The sequence below is a fragment of the Polypterus senegalus genome, chromosome 2, assembly GCF_016835505.1.
Source record: "Polypterus senegalus isolate Bchr_013 chromosome 2, ASM1683550v1, whole genome shotgun sequence".
Lineage (NCBI taxonomy): Eukaryota > Metazoa > Chordata > Cladistia > Polypteriformes > Polypteridae > Polypterus > Polypterus senegalus.
In genome coordinates this window covers 2,376,702-2,402,935 of record NC_053155.1, presented here as the reverse complement: position 1 = coordinate 2,402,935, position 26,234 = coordinate 2,376,702, and the positions used below count along the sequence as shown (strand labels likewise).

Genomic DNA, 26,234 nt, shown 5'->3' with positions numbered 1-26,234 from the left:
GAACCACAACACGAGGCTGTGGCTCCATATTTTAACTTTGTATCTCAGTGTCACCTAATTTTTTTTTTTTATTCAGTTTTATCGAGTGTTCTTGCTCACGCTGAATTAGTATGTACCTTATGGTCCATGATGTCAAAGCCGCTCTGCCAAAAAACAGAGACATAGGTATATATGACTCCGATGGGCTGGCACCCTGCCCGGGGTTTGTTTCCTGCCTTATGCCCTGTGTTGGCTGGGATTTGCTTCAGCAGAACCCCGTGACCCTGTAGTTAGGATATAGTGGGTTGGATAATGGATGGATGGATGGAGGTATATATGATATTTGGAATAACTCATTTTATGACCTGTATAGTACATTTCAGAAAACATTGTGGCACTGATGCAACATTATGCATATTATTCATATCCATCTGCATGCCTCAACACTCAATAAAAATGAATAAAACAAATCAAGTGACAGTGAGATAGGAAGAAGACAGATTCACCAGCGTTTGTGCGTCAGCTTTTATCCCACCAGATCAGAGAATTTCCAGTTCCATTGTCTCAAAACACCACTCACATCTACAGTTACTCCCAGTTTCAGATAAAAACTAACAGCGTCAGATCCCTGGGGGGTGTTGTATCCTGATTGTGACTGAGAGAATAAAAACAAAATTTGTGTCCGTTCTGCGGCGGTAGGGGGATGTGATAGCAGGCTGCTTGCTTCTTTCTGCTTATCGTTACATTTACAAGACAAAAGACACTGAAGGAGAGGTGCAAAGGGATTTAAGGTGGGCCGGTATTACCAGTTTTTGCGTAAGGTTTTGGTAATTTTAATGTTAAATTCCAGCTCGTATCAGGATCTGCCTGGAGTTCATCTGATAATGAAGGTGTAAATCTGAGTGACCTGGCTTTTTTCTAGAGGCCCCCCAGCAGACATCTTGAGCCTGAAGGTGTTAAATGGACTCAAGCAAGGACAAAGACCTATGATTCAAAGGATGACAACTAAGATGGACAGAGAACCCACCTATTAGAAGGCACTGATTTTGTAACTGTAATTGACTTTAATCCATTCCGAAGAAGGTTAATCCATCCTTTAAATGTCTCTCCCACTCTGGGATATTTCCTGGACACCCACTGATCTCCCAGAGGATTCTCTCAGGAATGAGGAAATATGCAAAATGACCTTCTGAAACCTGGTCTCTGAAATCTAAAAAGTTATGTGCCACCCTCTCTGTGAGGAGCTGAAAGGTGAAATTCTCTTGTCTTTCTGAATCTGAGAGCTGAGAACCAGTTTGCCAAGCTAATTAGTGAGACAGTCTGAATGCTGAGAAGCAGCCATCACTTCAAGAAGGGGACTTCAGCATCTAAACTCTTGGGCCAGAAAGAAAAAGGCTTTTCCCTAACTTGCAGAAGCAAAGGGTCTGGCAGCAGAAGACAAGCTGAGGAAATAGTAGCATAGTTCTGACAAGGAAAGAGAAAAAGTGCATTCCAAAACGTGAAGCATCACCTACTTGAACTTGGAGTAACAACAAAGCAACAGCTCAACACATTGGACATCATCCATAAAGACTTGATCTTTTAGAACTAGTCATCTATGCCAATGTAAAGTAGAACTCCCATTACCAATAAGTAGCCAGCCTCTTTATATGTTAGATGTTTGTCTGTGTCCATTCTTATAAGGCAACATAGGTATATATGCAGTTATCTTACTTTTATTATCTTTGTGTTCATTAAAAAATTGCATTATTCTGTTCCTTAAAATGAATGGGCTTGAGTTACCATGATATATGTCTAAAAGCCGGAGATCCCCACCTAAAACAGTGAATGGTAAGGTAAATAAAGTAGGAGCCTTACTAAGTTATTGTATTAATTACCCATATTGCCAAAGGCAGAAGTGATAATTAATTAACCAGATTAAAATGTCTTTTTTTACCATGCCATCCTCCTTATTGATTATTAATCATCAAAATTCCTACTGTAGTAAAATTGAAAGTCAGATGTACTGTATATTGCCATGCCACCTTCTGCTTTAGATCTTTGTACAGTTGCTCTTGAATGTGTGGCCATTTTGAATTCCAGATTAATGTTGTTGTAAATGAGTCTAATTTCTTAAAGAATGATTTGTTTGCATATATTGAGATATTCTGGAATATATACAGCAGTTTAGAGGGGATGTTCATTTTAATTGCATTAATTCTTCCTGCTAAGGTGAGATGGAGGGTGAACCTTCTGTTAACATCTTGCTTGATTTTATGGTGCTTTCAAAATTGTGTTGGAAGAGATCTTCATATTAACTTCTGATAGTGATCCCCAGATAATTAAACACTTTTGATATTATGAATGAAAAGTTATCTAATTTAGTATGATGTGATAAAGAGTTCACTGGAAAAAACACACTTTTATTCTAAGTGAAAAATATATGTATGAATGATAATGATTTACCAAAACATTCAGTCTATGAAATACAACCACACAATGACAACAATCTGTACTGCAATTTCTGTTATACTAGAATGACCTAAAATGTAAAATAATATGTCTTAGAAAAAGGAAAATGAACATCTGACTTCATTCAAAAAGAACATTTTTATTCTGATGATTCTCCACATCAATTAGGCCCTTCACTTTGACTTGTGATAAATCTGAGGGCGAGGGGTCTCTGGCAGACCTAGAGTTATATCAGTGGCTGTTTAACCTTTAACCAACATGGAGCTGTTAAATACTCCAGTGAATCTACCAATCTTATCCCCAGAATTGTAAGGATATCAATAACAACATCTCAGCATCCTCCTAAGCTCAGTTATCAGCAAACACAATTTAAATTTTTACATCACCTTTACCTCACACCTCAGAAACTTTATGTTATGCATTTGGTTGCCCATCCCATCTGCTTCCTTTGCCCTTTAAATGCCCCTCCATAAATTTTGGGGCCACTCTCCAATTTATGCATTTTGGATGAATGTTTCTAATTGCCCATTTGATATTTGGTTTCTTAATATTCCCCGTTTGCCTCATATATCACCATCTCTGCTAACTCATCTCAGCCTCACACTGGAAGTCCGCTACTCACTCTCCGTAAACTTCTGGTAATCCTCTTTCTTTAATCTAACCCTGATTGAACTTGGGTACCTGAGTGTAGATAAAGCTTGTGAATACAAAGCCCAACAAAGTATAACCAGGCAGAGTTTGTTTCTGCTCATTTAATTCTGGAGTCTAGATGTTACTGTATAAAGACTTTGTCATGAGTGTTTCATACACACGTGTTTTCATCATCAACTTGGCCTTACTGCACAGAATGCTGTTTACATGTCAGCCAGAAACAAAAAAAGATGAGTTAATGTCAAAGACAAAAGCCTACATGGTGAATCTTATATTTCGGCAAGTTAACCTTAAATAAAATCTTGATAGCCCAAATGTCTTTGTGTACCAAAACACCACAAACAAGCAGTCCAAAGCAGCAGCCGCCTTGATGTTCTTCTCTTCTTCAAACCCCTTGGAGGAAACAGCAGCCTAACCTGTCGCTGTGTCTGTCCAGTTCACTTCAGTTAAAATCCTCCCTGATCAGACTTTATATTACTTTGAATTGTTTGTTTATTTGGAGAATTCATTTGAAAACTGCAGCAGATGACAGGAGTCAGAGGACCTGTGGGACTCAATTTAACAACAGGCCAGTGTGCAGCTCTAGTGACGTGTGACATGGGCACACCATGGAGATGCAATGGCACTCGGAGTCACACCACAGCTTTATTTGTGTGTTTTATTTGTGCTGTGGAGCTTCAGTTGGGTAGCATCATTTGTGCAGCCATTGCAGCCCAGCATTGTGTGGATGTCATCATTTTAAAATGAAGTGTTTGTCTGTGTGTTAGCCATTAAAATAAATAATAAATAAAGAAAAAAAAGATATGCAAAGGGCCTGCAGTGATTGCGAAGGTTCAGCCGTTCCTTTGATGACTTTAAGCAGAGATCACAGAGGAGTGACTTCTGTCAGATTGTCTTCACTTGTTGAGTTTCATCTTCTCTTTGGTCTCCTTAAGTATGGAAGAACATAAAGTGCTGAATGCAATACAGAAAGTGACTTAGTGACGACTCATGGTGTGGTGAAAGTGAGTATGATGGTGTTCATTCAGTAATTTTAATGCTTAAAAAAAAACCACAATAACAGAATAATCTCCAATTAAAAACAACCTCAGCAGATACAAGAACATGACCTGAAGATAATCATTGAAACCCAACACTCAATCACCAGCCAATGCAGACAGCCATACAACAAGAAAACAAGTCTTAGGTGGTCCTCCATATAAAATAAAATAGAAAATAAAATAGACCATGCCCGGCACACTTACTTACAATTAGACTAATAAACGTCAGTGGAATTCTGAAAATTGCTGGATTTCATCTTACCTTTGGTCTTGTATGTTGCTTTTTTATCTAGAAAGAAGAAATGAAGGAATATTGTAAAAATGGGCCTAAAGAACAACTGGGATCATCTTTATTTAGCAGCTTCTGGACTCACCTCTCATTCTTCGCCATTTCAATATGAGCAGCACAGACGCTGTGACACAAAGAGCCATCAATAACCAGAAAACCACCGACCAGCCAGAGACTTTTGGGGAGAAAGCTGTAAAAAGATTAAAAGAATACAAATCTATTAGTCTGAAAAACACAACAAGAGGGAACGTCTTAGGCCTGAAAACAGAGAGAAGGCATTCAGGATTAGTGAGCTTAATGACAGATACCTGGGCACTGTCCAATGGAAAACTTTGAGAAAAAACAACAATCAGAACACAAATGGAGTGTCAGGTGACTGTGAAATGAGAGGTTATGAGCTTCAGAAACACCAGGATTGTTAAAATCTTTAATAAAAACTAAGCTGTCATGGGGGACAGCTCAAAGATAATGTTACACACTGACTGGTGATGACCACACGCCCAGTTAGGCTTCAATACACCTAATGCTGCCCACTTGTGAACCAGAGTGCCATGTATGGTGGCCTTGGTGTGCAAGAGGTAGAAAATTAAAAGAGGAGCCAAATATGAGGAGTACAGAAAAGTACAGGAAAGAAATGCACAACCAAACAAGAATAATGATTTGTGGAAAGATCTGTCAGTCACTCTTGAGTGGAAATCACCTGGGGCCTTATGCATAACACCATGCAAAGTATTCACACTATAACATGGCGTACGGATAAAAGTGGAAACGTGCGTATGCACAAAAAAATCCAGATGTTTAAATTGATGTCTACGCCAACTTCCACGTTTTTCCGCTCCATAAATCCCAGTCAGTATGAAAGTACCGCATGTGCATGCACCTCCTGCCACTCCCCAAACTCCTCCTAGATTTATGCCTCTTTGAATATGCAAATCAATATAAATAGCCATTAAGCTCAGCGTTCTGTGAAAGGAAAAGGCAAAATTATCGGGGAAAATAGAAGAATTTCAGCGAATACCAAATGGAGGCAAAGAAAAACGTACTATTTGTTGGTTTAAACAGTGGTATAAACAACAAAAGGAAGTTGATCGAGTGACATAGAGTGTCAGAGAAACTCAAAAGCTCAAGTTCACAAAGTTGCAAAGTGCCCGAAATAAAAAAGAAGTTGTCAGATATCAAAGTTACCATGAAAGGAGAGTCATTGCCCATCGTCTGAGTGTCATAAGAAAGCTTATTAGGGTACAGAGGAAAGAAATAAAACCGGGACACACTTTAATCTTGAAATTTCCACTTTAATCATGTAGTTTATTTTGTCATTAAAGTAGAACATCATAAACTTCATCTTAAAATCATTGAATTTACTAGTTCCTCAAATCCCATCGTAACTAAAGTAGCACATTAAATGCTTTGTTTTGTATTTGATCTTCTATGTGTGTGAATCACTACGTGCTTTTTATCCATTACATTCATGATATTACAGCTCTCTGAATAATTTAAATTTTAAGATGTATACTTGATATTTTCATGATGATAGGAGTTAAAGCATGTATTAAACATTGGAACATGGTGGCACAGTGATAATGGTGAGCTGGCACCCAGTCCAAAGATTGTTCCTGCCTCCCACAAGATGCTTGTTGAGCCGTGCGCAACCTTCGAAGAAATAATTTACTTCAGCAGTACTGTCTCTTTCAAACATACTAAACCTCCAATTCCTGTCCTTACTTTTCTTCCTCCAATTACCCAATCGCCACACAATCAGCTCTGTAATAGACGTTAAGCCATCTGTAAGCTTAGAATGCCAATTCTTCAAAACTTTTAAGAAATATTGAAATATCTTCATAGTACATGTTTAATTATTCTATCCATCTATCCTTCCAGTGTCATGCCAGCCCCAGCAAGAATACAGCATGAACCAGGAACAAGCTGTTAACGGACCGCCAGTTCATCGCTAGTGCTGCGGCAACGTGTCCTCACATGTTTAATTATTAACAATATAGATTATTTAAATGATCTTAGCATTTTATCTGTATAATGTAAAAAACATATTTTGCTGCATTTCATCTTAAAAATGATATCGTCATCATATGTAAGTACACGCTTTATAAAATGGCGAAGGTTGTGCAACATTATAACTGTAAGTTTACAGTGAGATAATTGCACTTATAAGTACAAATAGTTCTACAAGGAGCACTTGATGGACTGATTGAGTGCGTTTAGAGCTCTTAGGATGAAACTATTTCTGATCCGTGAGGTCCTTACAGGAAAGTATCTAAAGCGTTTGTAGTATGAGAGCAGCCCAATAGGCAGCATGGCTGAGGCAGCGTGTGCTTGATGCTGTATACTGATAATTCTCTATCCCGATCAGCTGCACTCAACACAGTGATATAACTACTCCAAATGGTGCAGTGAGAGTAATATGGAAAAAGGTGATCCACTATGGCAACTCCTAACGGGTTTATAAAAAACCACTCAAACCCACCCAATGACGCCTACCTGACAAACTCATTTCCCTCAGCCCAGTGAATTAAACATGGTCACCTTAACAGTTTGTGGCCAGGGTGGCCATGGAGGACACAGCTATGCAGAGATCCAACTGGGCAAAGAAGAGGAGCTGAGAGAGTAAAGTGATAATCACCAGACCACAGCCATGCAGCCCTCTACCAAATAAACTGGCACTGTCCATTCACTGATGGGGTTACAGGACAATTCAGAATACAGAGAGCAGAAAGAAATAATTTATAAAGAGTAGACTTTTCAATAGATTGGTGCTTCTTCGATTCACCAGTAACCCACCCTGTGGCACAGATATCAGATGTTTCAAAAGGCCAGAAGCCAAGATTTGATGATAAACCTTCAGATCACCTCAGTCTTACCTGACCTTGTGCAAGAACTTCATGTAAGATCACCTTAACAAATTTACATTTACTTTTGACAGATGTACATTTTTCATATCTTACACAGTCAGCATCCGCCTGACATTGTCTGTATCCTTTGTTCCCACTTGGACAGATATGACTTTGTCCTCTCACTACTCTGGCCTGAAGCCCATCCACATGCTTGAGGATGTCCATCAGCAGTACAATTTGAAGGCAACATGCTTACAAAAAAGATTCCTGTCAGTGGAGCAAATGTGTGTTCCACTCTCCCTAACAGTTGTCATCCTCCTACAAATCCAACCTTTTTTCTAGTGGTTGGTTTTGAGTTGAGCTGCTGGGCCTCCTTAGTCCTGCCAATCACCTTAGAGGTGTCAGAGTTCCTGTCCAGCTTTGCAATGTACTGAAAATGGATGGACACCTCCAGCTCTGAGGTTGATGCTCCTCGTGAATGTGCACTCTTCATCTCTGTGGCCTGGTGTCTCACACCACCTTAGAGGTGCACACTATCACTCTAGAGGACACCTGGGTAGCTTCCTTCAATTCTTTCCTACAATGCAGGTGAGCAACCTCCTTAAAAAGTTCAGCAAACCAGAAATTGCCGAGTTAGAATGACACATCAAACATGCCTGACACTGTAGTCTCCTTATTTTTTAAATTTTAACATTTGAGATAAAAAGCAAAACAAAATGCTTTCTGAAATGATAAAGAGTACAGAAAAATAACAATCACAGTGTAAAGACTGACTCTCAGATGGGCACTTAATTAATTTCAATTTGTGCTCTTCATTGAGTGCAGACTCAGTGTAACAAATCAAAGACTTTACAAACTACATAACACACACACAGACACACACACACTATGGACCGTATACATAGACAGTATTGTCATTTGTGCCACCTCATGGTGCTCAAGTCAGGAATCTTAACAGGAAGTAATCCAAACTCCAAAAGGACAGGAAAATAAACTTGTGATAGAAATTAAGGAGTGAGGAGTTCAGAGAGGTGAATCACAAACATCAGACTCCTACTGCCCCCTAATTAGAGGTAGCAGTGATTCCCCCTCTCATCTCTTCATAAATAAATAGCACAGGACACTTTTACTCCTTGCATCTCTTTTGGCCAATAATAACTCTTTGTGCCATCTTTCTAAAAACACCAGTGACCTCCTTGAACTCCCAGAGCTTTGCACTCCTGATCTTAATGTGACTCATTAAAAGGGCTAAGAGTGACAGTGCGTTCATGTTAAGCTACATTGTCACATGATGTAGCTACTGCCCCCTAGTGATTCACTACTCACACCATCATACTGCAGTGTGTCCTCCACTTCTCACTGCAGTCTCCATCAGGTCCTTCCATTCACTTACTGAACTTTCTTCCCATTGTCATTACAAGTCCACCCAGTGATGTCCACCTCATGTATAGTGTGATGTTATCATCATGGCTAAGTATTTACTTTGGTCAGATTTTTTTTTCAGCTTTTCTCATATTTCTCTAAATAGATTTCTTTTTTTTCATGTTTTCTCAATTATTTTATTGGTTTTCAGTTTTTATGCCAAATTAAGCCTGACTAACCTTCTACTCTTTGTATTTTAATGTAAGTTACAATAAAAGTGAGCAGCATTCATGAAGGTCTTATACTGTATTAAGAGAGGATGAGATGTCAATGACATGGTAAGTCTCTGACCTCTGAGTACTCACCGTAGACCCCCATTTTGGACAGATAGGCTGGTCTGGTTGTGTTACTTCTCATCAGACAGGAGAACACGTTGAACTCCCACTTGATGGGGATGACGCTGCTCACCCTGAGGAGACCCTCATCATCCCGTTGTACTGTTAAGGTGGACTGTGAGGTCACATCTATGCCGTTCATGTCTCTCCAGGTGACTTCAGGTCGAGAGCTCCACTTCTCAGAGCTGCACTCCAGTCTGGTCTGCTGGTCCTCTGCAGTGCTGATGGAAATGGAAGGCTGAGTGCCCACGACTGAAGGCAAAAGAAAGAGAAAATGAGCGACGTATTGAGGGACAGAAAGCCATTTGTATTAAGAATACAATTTCTAGCAGTCATTTTTTTTTTAATAAACTCACACTTATTATTATGTCTATTTTGTTGCTCACAATTAAAACGTGTAACAGGAGGACACCTGCAATGTTTGAAATGGTGAGGGTCATCCAGGGTTGAAGGTCACATTTGGATTAATTCCTATGCCTATTTGAATTTACCACACCCACAATCCAACCAATGAAAAGCCATTCAGGCAGTTCTCTCTTTAGAGGGGAGACTAAGTGACCTCGGTGAGAAATATGGGCGGAAGTCCATGGAATGAGATGACTGAGTGTTTGGACTGCCTCTCATAGTCACTGTGGTGGTCTTGTTCCTTTGTCCTCTTGTTTTGTAGTGTTACTGATGGATTTTTACAGCTTCTTTTATATTAAATCTGCCAGAATGACATTAAAACTTCTCGTTGTCTCTGTCATTGCTGCTCATTTTTGTGTATTTCCTCTGTTTTATATTCTGTTACTCCCTTTATGTATTTATTATTTAACAGTAATCATATTTTTGATTTGTAAAGCACCTTTGTGGTTGTAAGAGCCGTTAATGGTGCTGCAGTGCGTAAAATAAAGAACATTGCAACATTGGAATAACTGTGATGACAACAGGCCATTCACCCCCACCAATGCTTTTCACTGAGACTCTGTGAAATAAAATCAGGTTGAAGTTTTAAGATCAGTAAAGTCCAACTGTCCAGCATACTACTTGGTCACTTACTCTGTGTGTGTTTGTAGTTCTTCAAATGGTGTATGAAATTTGACATTTTGTGCCTGTAACTGTTTCCCTGTGTTCTTGTTGAAGAGTTTATTTTAAAGTAACAGTTGGGATCCACTGTGCCATTTTCTTCACATAATTTTAAACAAATCAATTCTGTCTATTTTAGAGCATCATCATTTATCATTTCTCATAGCCCCCAACTCTCAGTACAATCCATAGGACTGTACAGGATGGGTTTGACTGAAAACACATTGCCAGGCTGTAGTGAAATAAATCGGCATCAAACGCTATAAACTGACCCAAGACTGAGAAGATGAGGGTGCAGTCTGTTTTAATAATCACCCTTTACAGTTACATTCATGTTGGCAGACGAAAAGGAGCACAGTTGGGTTTAGGATAAGAAAGAGAAAATCAGTGGGTTTGGTCATTAAGATATTTGACAAGGACTCAGATGGTTTACAGGACATGAAACTTTATCATGGACTTCAGTGGATAAGATCATCCAAGTGTCTGTGTTGACAAAAACACAAACATGAAATGGCCTCTGCACACAAGGGCCACATCACTGGGACACATTACAATCATTAGAGGGATGGGGGACACCGCAAAAAGAAAAAGGAAATTTAGAAATACCTTCAACATTCAGAGTGATGTGAGTCTCCTCATTCCATTGTCCAGAGGCCACTAAACATCTGTAGAGACCACCATCAGAGACATGGACATCCTGGAGTCTCAGAGACACATTTCCGCTCATGAGTTCTTCTGGGAAAAGTGCAGTCCTCCCCTTAAAGGCCGGGAGCTGATATTCATTTCTAATTTGGAAGTTCTGGTATAAAAGTACCAGAGACTGCAAGTCTTTTTGAACCCACATCACTTCAAATGGCTGAGCATTGAGAGGTGGTGAGAGTGAGGCAGGTAGGGTGACATCTTCACCAAGAAGAGCAAACATGTCAGTAGAAGGTCCAATGATGTCAAAGTTCTCTGAAAAGGAACCACAAACATCCACAGTGAGTGTCAGGATGGAGTCAGTTAATGACAACAAGCAAATTTAAGTCAATTGACACGGCTCTCTAGGGTTTACATGAAGACTAAATGCTCTGCTGTCCTCTTACAGATTTCCCAAATTTTAAACAGAGTAAATGTTTAATTTGTCTGCCCTACTGACAGTTCTGAACTTCAGCCTCAACATTAAATTGCCTGACACTCAATTTCTCTGTTCAGTAGATGAAGATCAGGATAGGGAAAGAGTTGAAGTGGAGCCACCAAAAGAAGAACAACTTTGTGAGGTACAAGAAAAGTCTTCTGAGATACAAATGGAAATCAATTCTATTTAAAGGCAACAAAACTTTTGAGCTAAAACAGAATCACAAATCATACAAACACATACGTGTCCAGGTGACGTGTGTCATGTAGAGTAGGAAGAACACAGAGCAGCTCCATCCATTCTGGACCTTCATGGCTAAAAAACAATGAAACCTTGGTAAGAAAACATCATCACAAATAAAGCAGGCACTCTTATAAAGCACACAGGATGGAGTCATGGAGCTGCTCTTCATGTGCATTTATATTTGTGAGTCCACAAGTGGAATGTTGGGATTTCACAGCATATTAGATCTGAGTTTCTTACAAAGTGGACATCATCACCGACACCTGAGGCTGAACACCATGATGTGGTCTCATTGTTATAAACACCACACTCTGTTGTCAGGCAGGTTCTCTTCTGGTGTTTGCTCACAGGCTTAAAAGAAAGACCAGCAGGCCATTTGTGTTCTGTTTTGGGTTCCCTCTTTGGCTTATGTTTATGTTCCTTTTTCTTGTCCTTTATGTTGATTTTTTGTTTTCAATTATTTAGTGTGGTCATTTCTGTTAATATTGTTCTGTTCATTTGCCACTGAGATAATAATGTGTTATTGTTTTGTTATTTTTAACAATACTGATGTACTGTTTTTTGAGGGTCTTTTTGAAGGCCTCATCCATTTTTGTTCTTTTGTGGTAGCCGCCACTATAAAGCAAAAAAAAAGTCCTCTTAGTTGAAGCTCTGCACAGCCAGAACTATGATTTATGAAGAAGTCCCTGGATGACATGGAAGGAGTGTGGCTCTGAAAGATATGGGACTGTCTACAACTCGTATCCATGATTATCACCATTTACAAGAAACTGGAGAGAAACTGCTGAAGGCTTTATTGTTTTTGGTCACGATTCTACATTTGAAGGAGGTGATGATTATTTTTATGATTTAACTGATTTATTCTAAATACATGTAAATAATATCCAGTACCCTGTGGATAGATACTCGCCCAGGGCTGAACTGAGTTAATCTGCTGCTTCTATTTCTAAATTTAAATGGCTAGTCATCTGACTCTAAGACCTCCTCGGTTATCCCTCCTAGTCCTGCGTTTTTAGCTGAATTGTGCACAGTAACTACACCTGGGCTTGCTGTTTCTGCTGTAGAACCACCAGATGTTTTCTGGGTCAACACTTCAGTTAAACCACCCACTCCTACTTTTCTTCTGAGCCGACTGCTTCATTAACTTCTATGCTGTTGAATTATTTGATCCTCCATTTCCAGTCTGTTCTTCTGTCTCATTTGAACCCATTTTTCTGTTGCCTGCATTGTGTCACCCACTTCCACACAATCTGCTGTCACCAAGAAACTTTTGCCTTTGGTTTCATCAAGTACTTTATTGATTGCTGACCTTGTAGCCTGGACCCTAAGTTTTGATTGCCTAAATCTCTTGCACCCCGTGGATGCAGTGCTTGTGAGTTGTTCTCTACGGTCCCAGGATGGTACACTAGGTTGTCTTTTGCCACGTTCTCAGGAGGGACTGCTGTGCTGCCTGTGCATCCTCAGGTGGTACCTGCTCTGCTGCCTGAATCTGGGGCTTCTTTTAAGAGCTTCCATGTGGGCACCACTCCATCAAAGAGGTCTGAAATCCAAGAGGACCAAACCTGACCTCTTACCTTGTTTTGTATTCCCCTTTACGTCACCATGTGGTGGCCTGCCTGTTATCAAATCATCCTCATTGGGCTAGAGACTTCTCACTTCATCTGCCCTGCCAGGCCAAAGTTTTCCAATCTGGTGGGTCCAAAGAAAATACAAACTTTTTTGGATGTAGTTTAGGGTATCTGGAAGCCACTCCTTGAGAAGGGGGCCATGTCCTTTTTTGGCCAGGTTCCTTTCTTGGCTTATGTTTATGTTCTTTTTCTTTGCCTTTTTTGTTCATTTTTCAGCATGAATTATTATATATGATTATTTCTGACCGTCCCCACCCTATAAAGGCTTATGCAGTCCCTCGCTGTTCATTGAATGTGCTTTAGTGGAGTGTTGGTGTGAGTGTAGCTTTTTCTATCACTATCTTTTTTTTTTTTTTTTTTTTACTCTTTTTGCTTCTGTCTTAGGAATTTAATTTTTATTTAGTATTTTATATTTGGATTTGTTTGTTTTTGGATTGCTTTCTTGGCATCTCCTTTTGCCTCTTTTTTGCTCATTTGAGCATTTTGCCATGTTTTCTGATTTTTGTGAATGAGTTTTTCATTTTATAAAGATTATTTTGGACATCCCGCTGCCAGTTCTTCCTCTGGAGGGACATACTTTGAGATTTTGGAGATTCTTTGCTATTTTTTTTTTAATTCTAAAAGCTTGTTCTCTGCCCTGCAGTGGGCTGGCGCCCTGCCTGGAGTTTGTTTCCTGCCTTGCACTCTCTTTTGGCTGGGATTGGCTCCGGCAGACCCCCGTGACCCTGTAGTTAGAATATAGCGGGTTGGATAATGGATGGATGGATGGAAGCTTGTTCTATTTTTTAAGAACTAGTCTGGTTTGAAGCATCCCAGTCATCTAGAGTTCGGCTGCCTGTGTCAGGTCTGTATTGGGGTTGGCCAGTCACATTTCTGGTCTGCTTTTTGCAGGTCTTTTTGAGGGCCATGCTGTTTTTGTTACTTTGCTGCTCAAGACCAGACTTCATTTACTTGTCTGTGGTCCTCAGAGATGTATTTCAACATTGAAGACTGGACTTATTCTGGTGCTCTCCTTTCACATACTTGTCTGTCACAGACAGCCACTCACAAGAAGAATCTGTCTTCATGTAACACGTTAGAACACCAGCACAGCCCTGCGCTCCAGAGTTGGTCTCAGACTCTTGTTATTAAATTTCTCATTAGAATTTGCTCTTGTTATTTTGGTGTGACATTTACAACTAAGCACCACAGTAATGTCATTAGAGTCATTAGAGTAATGGTATTAGAACTGGAGACCATAATCACTCTGAGCAGGACAGAATTAATTCTTAATAAACTAATGGATACTGGTAATGTTACTGGATATACTCACATATAAGTCAGATCTTGAAACCCGAAAAGTCGATTATTAAATCAGACCCTGACTTATACTCCTGTTCAAAAATACAACACTTAATTTTTTTATTTTTTTACATCTTCCTCCAATCTCTCACCAGTTTCTCAGACACATCGAATTTTGTTGCAGCAGCGCAGTTACCAATTTCTTTTGCCACTTCAACAACATTTAATTTAAAACCAGCTTCGTATTTTCTTCTGATTGAATGCTCCATTGTAGATAAGGGATGCTCTTACGATAAAAGTGTATGATGGTGTGAGATACAAAAAACACAAAACAGTGCAAACATCGCTTTGGAATACTTTGTGGTCACGTAGGCACAATACATTGAAAAAAAGGCCGTGTGCTCCGTGGTTACTCTCTTAGGTGGGTGTTAGCATATTGTAATCTCTTGGACCAATAGCTTGAGCTTTCCGTATTCGACATATACGACTGACATCATAAAATACCAGAAATCATATGGTAAAATCAAGTCCTGACTTATCTGTGGGAGAACTTAAACACAAGTATATATGGTAATTGTATAAAACCAATGTAGCGCAGTGTGGATGTTTCATCAGTACATATCTGAGTTTACGTCTTTTTTTTTCACCCACAATTCCTATGAAGGGACACCTCAAATATTACTTTATGTCATTGATTTAAAATCACTGGAGATTTACTCCATTTCTCATTTTTGTATAAACAGTGACTTATACTTTCCTGATGATTGAACATTCTTCTGCCTTCCCAGGTGAGGTCCAGAAGTGAGTGTTATTCAGCCAAGCACTTAAAGACCACCCATTGAGGGCCACAGTGCCCTGAATGCAGGCCAATCCTCCTAGGGTCATATGACTGTAAGGGGGAGCTCCATGATCAGTTCACTTCAGACAGACCGCCAAGAAAGAGCTCCACACTGTAAGGACTGCACGTCACACATTCGAGAAAGAGCCATGCAATTGGGCTTAGCTTTCAAAACACTGGGATAAAGAATCATGGAGAGACTCTGTGGAAGTAAACGGTTTCTGTTTTGTACCAAAAAGCTGTAAGGTGTCGATCATTTAAGTCTACTGGGTCCCAGGGGCTCTCCTAACCACCATTTGCAATAAAACAATAGAAAACCAAGAGGTCTTCTGTACTGGTAGCATAAGAAGGACAAAACAGAGCTTGACCAGCTCTCTTTGACTCGTCTCCCCCAGTACACCCAGTATGGCTCAGATTTCTCTTATTTTTAGAATGTATCTTTATCAGTTTCTGTCTACACTTGATTTAAAAGTAGTGCTGTTCAACAAACCAAACCTAAGCTGTTTCACACAGAACCAGTTTAGATTCAGCGATGGATGTTAATTGGCCCATTTATTTCCTTGACAGAAACTTTTATCCAAAGCAACTTTCAAAAGAGGTAAACAGAGCCTGCTTGTTCAACAAGTCTAGTAGGACAGGTAACAGAAGATGACTGCCACAAGTGAAAAGATGTAATAATTTATAATTAACAATCAGAGATTAACAATTGATAAAGCAACTAAACCTAATCTAACAACTTAACCTACAACATAAATATCACAGAGCATTTTGTTTCCAATCAGTTCAACAGATATTCTCAGAAAAGATGGGTCAGTTTCAGTTGCTTCTTGAAAACATTGAGTGAGACAGCAGTATAGATCGAGGTGGGCAGCTCGTTCCACCAACTACGAACTGGATTGAGACTTGATACCACACAGAGGTGACATCACCAGCAACTGTTCACTGGCAGACCTGAGGGGGCAAGAACGAGTACAGCCCCTCATCAGTGTCTCCATATACACAGGTGCTGAGCAAATAAAGTAAAATCTTGCTGGTGTGAACAGTTCTTTCCCCTAGACCATTTGACTGGGGGTCCCTAGGAGTCTGAGCTAACAGATGACTGTGAACTGTCACATTTTTACACTCACCAGCTGCCTTCCATGATCTGAGATCACTACATCTGCCTCTACATGTCTTGTAAAGATTCATTTAAGTGAAATAATCACATAGTTTCCTTGCTGTAGCACTAAGCTTGGAGATCTCTGGATATCTGGAGTAAAAGTCCACACACTGTAGATATTCCGTATTGTAATGAAACACATCTATTCCTATTTTTCCCAAAGCTTATTTCTAACTTTTGCCACCATATAATATTTGTAAATCTCACTCACTAGAACAACATGGTCAGATTATTGTAATGTGTAGTGTCAGAGGAAATATCTGATGCTGAAGGGTGATATGTCATGGTGATGGACAATTTATCTAATATTAAAGAGCTTTAATTTAAAATATACTTGCATCCATCCCTAATGTGAACACTCACTAAATTATAATGGCCAGAGACTTTAACTGTGTTTTAAATCCAGACCTGGATAGACTCAAAGCTATGATGGAGATAACATCTAATATTAAAAAGATAATTACACAGTTTGTCCATCCATCCATTATTCAGCCTGCTATATCCAAACTACAGGGTCAAGGGGGTCTGCTGGAGCCAATCCCAGCCAACACAGGGTGCAAGGCAGGAAACAAACCCCGGGCAGGGTGCCAGCCCTCGGCAGGGCACACACACACACACCAAGCACACACTAGGGACAATTTAGAATCACCAATACACCTAACCTGCATGTCTTTGGACTGTGGGAGGAAACCCACGCAGACACGGGGAGAACATGCAGACTCCACACAGGGAGGACCCGGGAGGCAAACCGAGGTCTCCTCACTGCGAGGTAGCAGCGCTATCACTGCGCCAACGTGCCACCCTACACAGTTTGTAACAGATCATAACTTACTGTATCAGACCCATGGAGGTTTTTAAGTCCTTGCCTAAGAGCACACTCCTTCTTCTCACCTGTATCTCATTGTTACTCAAAAACTGATTATCTCCTCATAGACAATAATTTTTTGCCCACTATTAAATCTTGTAAATATGATATATTATCTCTGGCCATGTCCCTCTGAACATGGAGGTTAAATTACTGTGTCCTACACACTTATCTCATAGCTGGCATCTGTCATTAGCTGATGAAAACTGTACAGAATTCCTATCCAAGCAAATTGATTATTTTCTAGAGACAAATGCATCCTCAGATGTCTCAGGAGATATACTCTGGGAAACTCTGAAGGCATTTTTAAGAGGACAGATTATTTCATATCTTTCCCACAAAAATAAACCAGAAACCAAGAAGGCATCTGAGTTAATCAGTGTAATTACCAGAATAGTTTAGAATATGCCAGGTCTCCAAATTGGTTTTCCAATAACAATTTAACCTCTTGACTACTAAAGAAATGGAATAGCTTATCTTTAAATTGTGACATCATTATTATGCACACAGAGAGAAGGCCAAAAAATCCGTAAGCAAGCAGTCTGTAATGCAATAACCCCAGTAGTTATATGCATGGGGATTATGTCAAAATGACTTATGACCCTTAAGCCCCGCCCCTTTGGACCCCGTTGCCCCTGATGACGTCACGTCTGGAATTCCCCAGCCCCTCCACGTGACCTAGCCCCGCCCCTTTGGCACCTGATTGGTTCAGGAAACTGTCAAGGGCCTTTTGATAGATGTCTGTCCCTCCTTGAACCCACCCCGGCACCTGCTTAATTAAACAAACTGTCAAGAGCAGCCCCCCTTCACATGTTCAGGCCTGTTACAGACCTGTTGATGGCCCACTTCTCTCGAAGACACACGCACAAGCGTTTCAAGGGGCAGAGCTGCCTGCCTCTACGGTTTGGGTAAGAACTCCTGTATCTATCTATTATTTAAAATAATCAATGACTTTAAAGATCTAAACCTTAGTTCGGCACTTGTAAATCATTTTTTATTTTATCTAAGTCAATCTCCCAGACATTCTCTGCGCTGACAAGCTGTCCCATCACTCTCTCTCTACACAGTTGACGCGTGAGAGCTAAGAGCTGAGACAGCCTATGCGTGCACCCCCGAGATGCCCCTGGGTCGAGGCTCCAAGCGTACAGGCAGGCAAGCACGAAAGACGAGTTGCCAACTCTCTGTCTACACAGCCGAGTACCTGAGTCTGTAAAAAGCTGACAGTCTCTGAGCCCAGGCGAGCAGGCTATAGCTGTAAAAAACCTCCTGCTGCGTTCTGCAAAATGCATCCTTATCAGCAGCTGGGCATAGCAGCAGAGTATAGTATAGCCACAGGCCGGGAAACTGACAGCCCCTGTGCGTAAACTCCACCTCCTCCAACTCCCAGGCGTCGGGGTGCGCTTCACAGCACCTAGGTAACAGGTTGAGTCCGATGTGAAAAATTGACATACTTTACGGAATGCAGCTTGTAAAACAAAAGATGTTTTTCGGAGCAATGACATTGCTTGTGTCCGGTTCAAATGATTGGCAAACAGCTGCTATCATAAAGCACTTCCAAAATGCCGCTCTATAAAGAGAGAGGCTTTAAAATTGGTCTAAAACCTTTTTTCATCCCTTTTTAAATATATTTTGATATATATATATATATATATATATATATATATATATATATATATATATATATGTTGATTTATGTTGATTTATTTTGTTTTATAATTGTGTCTCTCATTTTTCTATTCTTTAATATGTAAAGCACTTTGAGCTACTGTTTGTATGAAAATGTGCTATAGAAATAAATGTTGTTGTTGTTGTTGTTGTTATAAGCCTTGTAAAAATCACACAGTTAAATAATAGGCAACAGCACCCTTTTTAAATGGCGTTTTTTTTTTTTTTTTAAAAAAAGCTATGCTCGATGTATAAAAAGTATTTCCCACACATAGATTTTTTTTTTTGGACATTTAAAGGTCTAAAAGTTAGATCGCCTTCAACGTGCAGTCAATCTGGGAAAAGGTAAAGACGCTTTGGCAAGCCACAAATACGGAGGACGTTTTCCCAATACATGCGGCGCTCGCCTGAAGCTAAAGGTGGTGGGGGGTGCGTTTTACAACACAGAGACGGCAGGTACGAGGTATGTGTGTGACAGGCTCAGGGTATTGTTCATGTGTAAATGAATAGGATTAAGAACTAGGCTGTCTGTTTTGAACATTTTTTTATCCATCTTGGTGTAGGGATTGAGGTTTGTTATAGTGTTTCAGGTAGTTACACAGGCGCGTGCTGAAGCCCCTGGACCAGACCAGATGACGATCTTTAAGCCAGTTCAGATCATTCGGGGGCTCAGTGTGAAAAACAGCCTTACCTTGGGTATGCAAAGGTGACTTTTTTTTTTTCAAAAAAATACAGGACTTTTAGGTGTCCGGCTTTGCTCTCAAATCTCTCCGCTACTAGCAAAGTCGCGGGTGGCACAGCAGAAGGGATCACAGTCAGGGGCAGAGTTAAGATAGACATTATTATTCCAAAATGAAACATTGACTCGCCCCTATCACAAAGATAAGATAGGAAAAACTAAAATTTACAAATACTAAGTCACAGAGGAGATTAAAAAACATCTTAAGACCGGATCACCAAGGGATCACTCCAAGTTCACCACACACTACAACAGAACCTACGTGTTCTGCGGTATATTATCAGCTAAACTGTCATCTATGTAGGCAGTTCCACGGGATTGCAAAGAGTTGGGGAAAACATTATTTAACATCTGCTAGTATGAGGCTGATTAACACGAGCCGGTTATTGTTAGAATATAATCTGGAACTAAAAGTCAGGCTTGTGTTCCTCCTGATTCAGGAAGAACATTAAATATTGGAGTTTAGAATATGAACTAGACTGGTAGTCATGATGGTAAGGACATTTGTGCCAAATTAAATACATAAAGTTAATTATGAAGAAAATAATTACATGAAAAAGTGGAGTGATTACAATTTGAAAAACCACCATGATGTATAAAAACATTTGAAATAAATCATAAGCTTTTTTGACATGCGCAGTCTGGAATAGTCTGTAAGTGTCTTAAAGAGTTCATTTTAAATAAAACTTAAAAAGGCAAATTAAAAATATTAAATCTGAATAAAACACAGAAGTATCATTTAATGATATCAATTAGGGTTAAGTATTATCAAGCACCGGGATCTATTTATAAGGTTTATTTAATTTAGTTATAAACAAAATGATTGTTGGCATTTTGCTTTGAAATGAACAATAGTCTGATAGAGCTTTAAGAATTAGAATGCAAGACAAACCTCTACACTCTATAACAAATGTTGCTGTTTCAATAGGAGTATCTCGGATGTCTGTTTTATTTTAACCTTTTGACAAGAAACCCCTGGTCAGGGAAATATACCACCTATATTGAAAATGAACAGCGCCGACATGCTAACTAAATAGATATAATCTAAGATATTTTAGAATATGGCCCTGGGCGCTAACCCCATGATTCTGACCAACTAAAGGGTTTGCACTTAATCGTCCAACTTCCTGCGGGTGCTATGGATCTTGTAATGGAGACTGCAAACGATTCTCTAATCTTTATTCTGTAATGGTCCATATGACGGAGATCTAGCGCCTGTGTCCACAGTGTTAACCAGTCATAGGACATGATGTTCAAAATTCACCTAGGGTTTTTCAAAGAGATGGGACGAGTGCGCGTGTTCTATATTCTCTTTTCTGTATTCACTATTCACAGCGACCATACCCCCGAGACCTTAGATTTTTTATGCCGAAGTACCTTTCACTGACCCGAATAATAGACATCCATCAAACTGCCCTTGACAGTTTCCCTAACCAATCAGGCCGGTGGGGCGGGAGTCTCTTTTCAAAGAGTATAAAAAACGTTTTCAACGACGTGTTTTGAACGGTTAACAATCAGCATCTCTCCAGCTATGTTCCTGATCAGCCACGATGGTCTATGAGCCGGACGGTCCTCTACGATGGCCTGTTTTGACCTGAGGCTATAGTGCCCAACTCCGAGTACTCTGCGCCTAACAGCTAGCCTGCAGACCGGCCTTCTCGGCTGGACCTTCTTATGCCATCAACTGCCCAGATCTAGGGGCCTGAGCCTCAGGTATCTGCCCCTGGTGATCTATATTGGTCGGATAGTTTCCTAGAGAACCGCACAGTACCTGACATTTTTGTACCTGATCATGATGTTCCGGGGTTCCTAGCAGGGTATGAGGAGATAGCCATTCAGGCCGTGCAACAAGAAGAGGCCGTGAACGACTGGTAGAGGCTCCGGCCATTTGGAACATATCACCCAAGGATGGGATTATGCGGGGCATGGCCCTTGAACAAACGGACGGACCCTGGGTGAAACATTTCGAAAGGCTCTGAAGCTGGGCAAGTGTTGGATGGCGGCTCTGCCGGATAGAATAACGGATCGGTACCTAAAAAGTACCGGCAGGGATGTTGTACAGACCGACCTAGCCAGACACAGCCTACAGGTCTGTTTGAGACTGATCGGCTCAGCAGCGACTGTCTGTTTTCCACAAACCGTGGCTCAGGAGCTCAATCATCAAGACTCTGGGCTGCTTCCACATCTTTCTGCCTTTTTACCACTTTTGTACAAAATGCTGTCGACCAGAAAAAAAGAACATTCTATTCAGGAGTGGATCGTCCGAGCCTTTCATCACACGGACGCTGACTCTTACTCAAAAATATGTGAAATAGCCGAGGCTTTCTCTAAATGCCATTTTCTGGACCTGACAGGTTTGATGGACCTTAGGGGTTTTACGGGTATACGACCTGGAAAATCAGATGAAGCGTCTGAACTGAATGTCCTGATGAGATCACATGTTTTTTGTCGGCTTTTAATCACGCTGTTTAGTTGTAATGTTCTGAAGTGGTTAGTAAAACCTCTCTGAATTTTAATATTGTTTTTGAAAATGACCAATAAAGGACCAGTTGATTTTTAAACCCTAATTTCTTTCACCGTCGAGGATGGTGGGTCGTTGAAAACGTTTTTTATACTCTTTGAAAAGAGACTCCCGCCCCACCGGCCTGATTGGTTAGGGAAACTGTCAAGAGCAGTTTGATGGATGTCTATTATTCGGGTCAGTGAAAGGTACTTCGGCATAAAAAACCTAAGGTCTCGGGGTTATGGTCGCTGTGAATAGTGAATACAGTAAAGAGAATACAGAACACACGCCGCACTCGTCCCATCTCTTTTGAAAAACCCTAGGTGAATTTTGAACATCATGTCCTATGACTGGTTAACACTGTGGACACAGGCGCTAGATCTCCGTCATATGGACCATTACAGAGTAAAGATTAGAGAATCTTTTGCAGTCTCCATTACAAGATCCATAGCACCCGCAGGAAGTTGGACAATTAAGTGCAGACCCTTTAGTTGGTCAGAATTGTGGGAGTAGCGACCAGGGTCATATTCTAAAATATCTTAGATTATATCTATTTAGTTAGCATGTCGGCGCTGTTCATTTTCAATATAGGTGGTATATTTCCCTGACCAGGGGTTTCTTGTCAAAAGGTTAAAATAAAACAGACATCCGAGATACTCCTATTGGAACAGCAACATTTGTTATAGAGGTTTATCTTGCATTCTAATTCTTAAAGCTCTATCAAACTATTGTTAATTTCAAAGCAAAATGCCCACAATCATTCTGTTTATAACTAAATTAAATAAACCTTATAAATAGATCCCATTGCTTGATAATACTTAACCCTAATTGATATCATTAAGTGATACTTCAGATTTTTGTTTTATTCAGATTTAGTATTTTTAAATTTGCCTTTTTAAGTTTTATTTAAAAATGAACTCTTTAAGACACATTCAGACTATTCCAGACTGCGCATGTCAAAAAAGCTTATTATTTATTTCAAATGTTTTTATACATCATGGTGGTTTTTCAAATTGTAATCACTGCACTTTTTCATGTAATTATTTACTTCATAATTAACTTTATTTATTTATTTTGGCACGAATGTCCTTACCATCAAGACTACCAGTCTAGTTCATATTCTAAACTCCAATATTTAATGTTCTTCCTGAATCAGGAGGAACACAAGCCTGACTTTTAGTGCCAGATAAGATTCTAACAATAACCGGCTCATGTTAATCAGCCTCATACTAGCAGATGTTAAATAAAGTTTTCCCCAACTCTTTGCAATCCCGTTGAACTGCCTACATAGATGACAGTTTAGCTGATAATATACCGCAGAACACGTAGGTTCTGTTGTAGTGTGCGGTGAGCTTGGAGTGATCCCTTGTTGATCCGGTCTTAAGATGTTTTTTAATCTCCTCTGTGACTTAGTATTTGTACATTTTAGTTTTTTACTCTTATATTTGTGATATGGGCGAGTCAAAGTTTCATTTTGGAATAATAATGTCTAGCTTAACTCTGCCCCTGACTACGATCTCTGCACAAACCCTGGTCCTTTGACTCGTATTCAAGACATTTGCAGACTCTTGGAATCCCAGTTTAAACTTCCATCCCCTTCACCCTGAATGCTACTAAAACCAAGGGTGCTTTTTCACAAACAGATGGAAAAGCAGTTTTCAATGACAGCCGTCCTATGTCACCTGGACTACCTAAAAGAAAGAATAAAACCTCACAGTTTTAGTAAAATTTGAATCCTTGTGCTAACACATATAATAGATATAATGTAACTATTTACTAAAACATTTTCCATCCTGATTGGCCTAACGTGTCCAAAGCTTAATCCTCATCAGCCCTGTAGTGTACCTGTTCCTATAACCTCCTATAACCGTTCTTATTTTCAGGGGTTCATAACTGATGTAAAATGGAAGGCTCTTACCAAGCGTTAATAGAATTTCTAAAATTTTGTATTCTATAAAGCCCCTGAGTACCAAAGTGTTTATAACCTGTTGATGAAAATGCTGTTTTAAATTAAAGCCTGAACAAGATAACTGTTTTCTAATCATCATATAAAATGCTTAGTAAATAAAGAGAGACTAAATACAATTTATAACAAAAATGGAACACCGATGGACAGCTGAATAAACAAGGGAATCTAATTTAGCTTGAAATGCTGCAGTGTGTTTTACAAATAAAACCCTACACAGTGGTTCTCAAACTCTGGGCGAACCCCAATAGGGCGCGAAGTAACAAAAAGGGGACACGAAGATGTGAAAAAAAGAAAACAAGAATCGAAAATATGAAAAATACATCTATTGAACCCAAAACAAATTAACTTAAACTACATTCTGATACAGAAAAATAAATATAGAGGTAGATAAAAGTTAAGTAGGTATAATAAAATATGCAAATAAAAGTGTCATGAGAATAAAATCTGATTTTTTCACGATTAGCAGGCCAAAGATTTGGCCGCTTGAGAAAAATAATCGTACATGTGTGTTGTAAGCAGAATCTGAATGACTTGGGCTGGCAGGAAAAGATATAGGATAGAAGGTATTTGATGTCTTCAGTTCCTTTAGGGACTTTATACTAGCTATTATCATTTAAAATGAGTACAGAAATTAAGTTCTATGCTATGTTTGGGGAGGATGTGATCAGAAAGGCACTGATGATTCCAAAGACCGGTGAAGAAAACTGTTGGAAAAAGGGATTTTTCTTATAATGCTTTATTTTCATGTTAAAGCAACTGGTCATTTTACTTGGCTACTGAAAATGTATTTTGTTCACTAATGCTTTAGTGTTTAATTAAGAATTACCTGAATATTTTATCATTAGTTTAAGCAGAAAGAGTAATTAGCTCTGCTATTTTAGTTCAATGAACTTCGGATTTGCAGAAGAACGCCCCGCTGAATCCGAACACTGGGTCACGGGATCTGCTGGAGCCAATCCCTGCCAACACAGGGCTCAAGGCAGGGAACCAGTCCCGGGCAGGGCGCCAACCCACCACAGAAACAAAAATCATAATTGGGCTTTTCTGTTTTTAACTTTTTAATTAAAAATAGTAAAATGATTTCTAATTATCCCCTGTGTTAATAGAAATAATTTTAGTTTTGAGTAGACAGAAAATATCAACATTTTGTGCTAGTGTAACAGTGAGTGCTTTTAAATGCACGTACAAAACTGGGATAAGGTGTGTATCCTGCTTTCTTATAAATCTCCGTTTAAATACACAAGTGTACTTACAGAGTTTTCCTTTGTCAAAAGGCTCCTAGGTGATAGAAATGAGCTAAGCAAAAAATTAAAAAAAAAATCACTGACTGCAGCAAATCCTAAAACACACGTAGAATCAGTCTCTCTTGTGCGGTGTGGGGTTACTTTTAAAAATAACTTCATTATATTACTCACACGTCTAAAATCACCCGGAATTTGGGCTACTATTCTGTATTAAAATAATCACATTTAGCGAAATTAATGAAAACACCGTTACAGTAAGCTCCAGGAGTCTGTCTCTAACCGGTTGTTCAAATGAGAGTTTATAAAGCAAAAATGTTTCGTTATCTCAGCCATTAAAAAACAGGCGGCTCCGTACAGAGAGAGGCCGTTTCGAAAGAGTAGGCATTTCACAAGCGGGTCCCTTCTGCAGGTAGTTCAGAATACTTTTATTATGTCAGAGTTAATGCACCACCGGCCTGCGCTTTAAAGCCACTCCTGAATATTCTCAGAGGAGAGGCCCCTGTTTGAGTTTTCAGTTGCGAGACAAAAACTACTTGATTGGATTACCCATTTCGGTATGAAAAACTACTATTGTTTGCTTCAGTCCTATGAATGTGTACATTAATCGTTGTACACGTAGACAGAAAAATGCTGCATCTTATATTATACGCACGCATGAGCGCGCTCACGTGACTACACACGAGTGCGCTCACGCACGCACTTGAGAATCAACTTGGAAATATTAAGGACTAGCAAAATACCCGCGCTTCGCAGCGGAGAAGTAGTGTGTTAAAGAAGTAATGAAAAAGAAAAGGAAACATTTTAATAATAACGTAACATGATTGACAATGTAATTGTGTTGTCATTGTCATGAGTGTTGCTGGCATATATATATATATATATATATATATATATATATATACTGT

At 39.6% G+C, this 26,234-nt stretch overlaps 1 protein-coding gene across 3 annotated transcripts in view; it reads right to left on the bottom strand.

Moving 5' to 3' along the window:
• The window catches only part of LOC120521464 (butyrophilin-like protein 2), a 113,724-nt gene that overhangs the window by 23,688 nt on the left and 63,802 nt on the right, over positions 1-26,234 (bottom strand). For 2 of the 3 annotated variants that reach the window (XM_039743064.1, XM_039743067.1), the window contains exons 6-10: positions 11,439-11,510; positions 10,685-11,032; positions 8,984-9,265; positions 4,496-4,600; positions 4,384-4,410 (exon numbers count right to left, since the gene is read on the bottom strand). In XM_039743064.1, the coding sequence (XP_039598998.1) occupies positions 4,384-4,410; positions 4,496-4,600; positions 8,984-9,265; positions 10,685-11,032; positions 11,439-11,510 (834 nt within the window). Of the gene's footprint in view, positions 1-3,389; positions 4,011-4,383; positions 4,411-4,495; positions 4,601-8,983; positions 9,266-10,684; positions 11,033-11,438; positions 11,511-26,234 lie in introns of those variants that run through there. The other variant, XM_039743068.1, reaches the window with a different exon arrangement.